At 50.6% G+C, this 2,582-nt stretch overlaps 1 protein-coding gene across 1 annotated transcript; it reads right to left on the minus strand.

The window, feature by feature from the left end:
* Window positions 1-640: 640 nt before the first annotated feature.
* Window positions 641-2,192, minus strand: LOC121977759 (benzyl alcohol O-benzoyltransferase-like). The gene has a single exon (XM_042530190.1). The coding sequence runs from the start codon at window positions 2,181-2,183 to the stop codon at window positions 786-788; it is 1,398 nt and encodes a 465-aa protein (XP_042386124.1). The 5' UTR covers window positions 2,184-2,192; the 3' UTR covers window positions 641-785.
* Window positions 2,193-2,582: the final 390 nt, after the last annotated feature.

The following is a 2,582-nucleotide window of genomic DNA, read 5'->3' on the forward strand; positions in this document are numbered from 1 at the left end:
CCATTGTCGCTACCAATTTGTCAAAATTCTCATTGATCTTGCATGCAAATGCCGACAAGTGAATCATCGGTGAGTTGGCTTTGTTGCCAACTTTAATTGTCAATCGCTTGATGACAACAAGGATGATATGGTTCTGCGAGCCTAGACGACAACAAACAAGAAGAAAAGAGACGAGGATGACGTCCAAGGGATTTCCTTGTGTAGCCACTCTGGTGTTCAAATTATATAACAAAAATGATGATGAGTATTAGAGTTTTTTCTGTATGTATGTGCATGTATGTACTTTGGATGCCAAAAAGGACAATATTTTATAGAAAGATGATAGATTTTTTTCTTCCGTTCTGATCTTAATTTACATTACTATTATTTTATTCCTTAGCTAATCCAAGAATTATTCACGTCACTATCTTTTTTTTAATAAATAATCCAAGATTTGTGCGATGATTATCTTTTTCTCGAAATAATCCAAGATTTATATGATGATTATCCTTTTCTAAAATAATTCGAGAGTTATATGGTGATAATTATCTTTTTCTTGAAATGACCCTTCATCCTGAGTAGAGTCGTCAATGAAAGGGGAGGTTAAGGAGTAGGGGTGCCGAGAAATCGGGAGGTAAAAGAATCGGAAGGCCAAGGAATAGAGGTGCCTAAGAACTAGAAGGCCCATGAGTCAGGAGACCAACAAATAAGGGTGCTGAGGAACTGAGAGACCTAAGAGCAGGAGACCTCTCATTGAGTCGACTTCTCTTATTTTCATGTGACGTCAATATCATTTAATATGGAGATCAAAGTTTAGTCTTTAGAGACAATGTTGGTGCTGTTGGCGCCCCGCCTTGTGGCTGTTGCTGCTTTGCGTCCTTGTCGTCGACCTCCTCCATCAGGTTGTGCACTTCTTGGGTGAACTTGTCCATGGCAGGGGCCAGTAAACACACTGGGACGACGATTCCCTCCTCCCCCTTTCTGTTTTTCAAAGGTATGTAGAAGCTTGACAATCCAGGAATGGCTCCGACTCCGCCCTTCGCTGGGCCTCCGTACGCCGCCTTCCCCCACCCGAAATCAACGTCCCTGAACCCCGTCCGAGTCACGTCGGAGACCACGTACGACCGCACCACCGTGAAGTGCGGCCGCCCGCGCAGAGCCATCAGGTCCGCCAGCGACCTCATGTAGTCGTCGTTCACCGACGACTTGGCTTTCTTCACCAGGTCCAGCGCGTACCCGATGGGGTTGCTGGACAGCTTTCCAGCCGTGGACACCGCCGCCGGAAAGGCGAAGGCGTTCCCGTAGTACCCCGCTGGGAGGCCCAGGCCGGATTTGCCGCGGGCGTTCACGACGCAGATGATCCGGACCTCCTCCTCGGCGTTGGCTCCGATGGCGACGGTGCGGCACTTCCAAAGGAAGGCAGTGAGGATCTCGAAGGTGGAGCTGTTCCGGAGGTGCTCCGGCAGGCGGCGCCGGAGGGCGGCCACCTCGGCCTTGCCGAAGAAGAAGGAACGGTGTACCGTGTCGTCGAATGGGACGATGGTGCCGGGGACGTCTTCATACTCGCGGTGGACGCATGTGACTCGGGGAGGGTGTCGCGCCTCCAATACCTCACGCGACCAAACCGGAGCTAAGGAAGGGCCGGCCGCCCCTCGAGCCAGCTCCGCCACGGCGTTCATGAACTGGACGAGGCCGGGAGTGTCAGACATGGTGTGGTTGAGGCGGAGCGCGAAGACGAAGCCGCCGCACAGCAACCGCGTCACCTGAATCAACAGCAACGGGCAATGGAGGACGCCATCCGATCCAGGGACGTTCCAGAGGAGCTCCTTCAAACCGGGGAACGGCGGCTGCAGGGCGTCGCCGAACTGATCGAGACGGACGTCAGCGTCGGCCTCGATGAACAGCACGCCCTCCCCAGTGCACTCCACCACCAGCTTCCTTCCCTCTGTCTCCCTGATCCGGCCAGCAAAGGGGTAGTAGAAGACGAGAGCCCTGGCCAAGGCTTCCCGGATCACCTTGCAGGGGTCTTGTCCTGCCATGGAAGGGTGGTCGCGGTAGAATTGGATAACCGGGATGTGGAAGCGCAGCCCATCCTGGTCGTCCACGTCGGAGAGGCGCTTGAAGTCGCGAGGGGTGGTCTCTGCAGGAGCCACCAGAACGGCCTCTCGCCGGCGAACGGTGAAGGTGAGGGAGGAGGATGCCATGGCAGTAGAAACAAGTTACTCTGCTCTATGATCTGGCGTATGAAACAAGAATGCTCTGTATTTATAATATTATCAAGCACACAGTGGAACGGTGGTTGAACAGTCTGATTGGTGGGCCTCATTCGGCCGTGTTAATCGAGCGGAAATAAAATATGTAAAACATGTTTAATATCATTTTCAAATTGAAAAGCGGAAACGAAATTGAATTTTATAACGTATCTTCGGCCACTACTATTCGAGGTCGGATATCTGGATCCTAAAGTGCCCTCCAGAGGATGGAGTACTTTAATTATAAATGAAATTTTATGAATCCCATCTATTATATATATAATAGAGTTTATAGGATTCTTTCTATTAATAACTCCTGATTTAGAAGTGAAATAGGAGTTACGATATAGA

Source organism: Zingiber officinale, chromosome 4B (genome assembly GCF_018446385.1).
Source record: "Zingiber officinale cultivar Zhangliang chromosome 4B, Zo_v1.1, whole genome shotgun sequence".
Taxonomy (NCBI): Eukaryota; Viridiplantae; Streptophyta; class Magnoliopsida; order Zingiberales; family Zingiberaceae; genus Zingiber; species Zingiber officinale.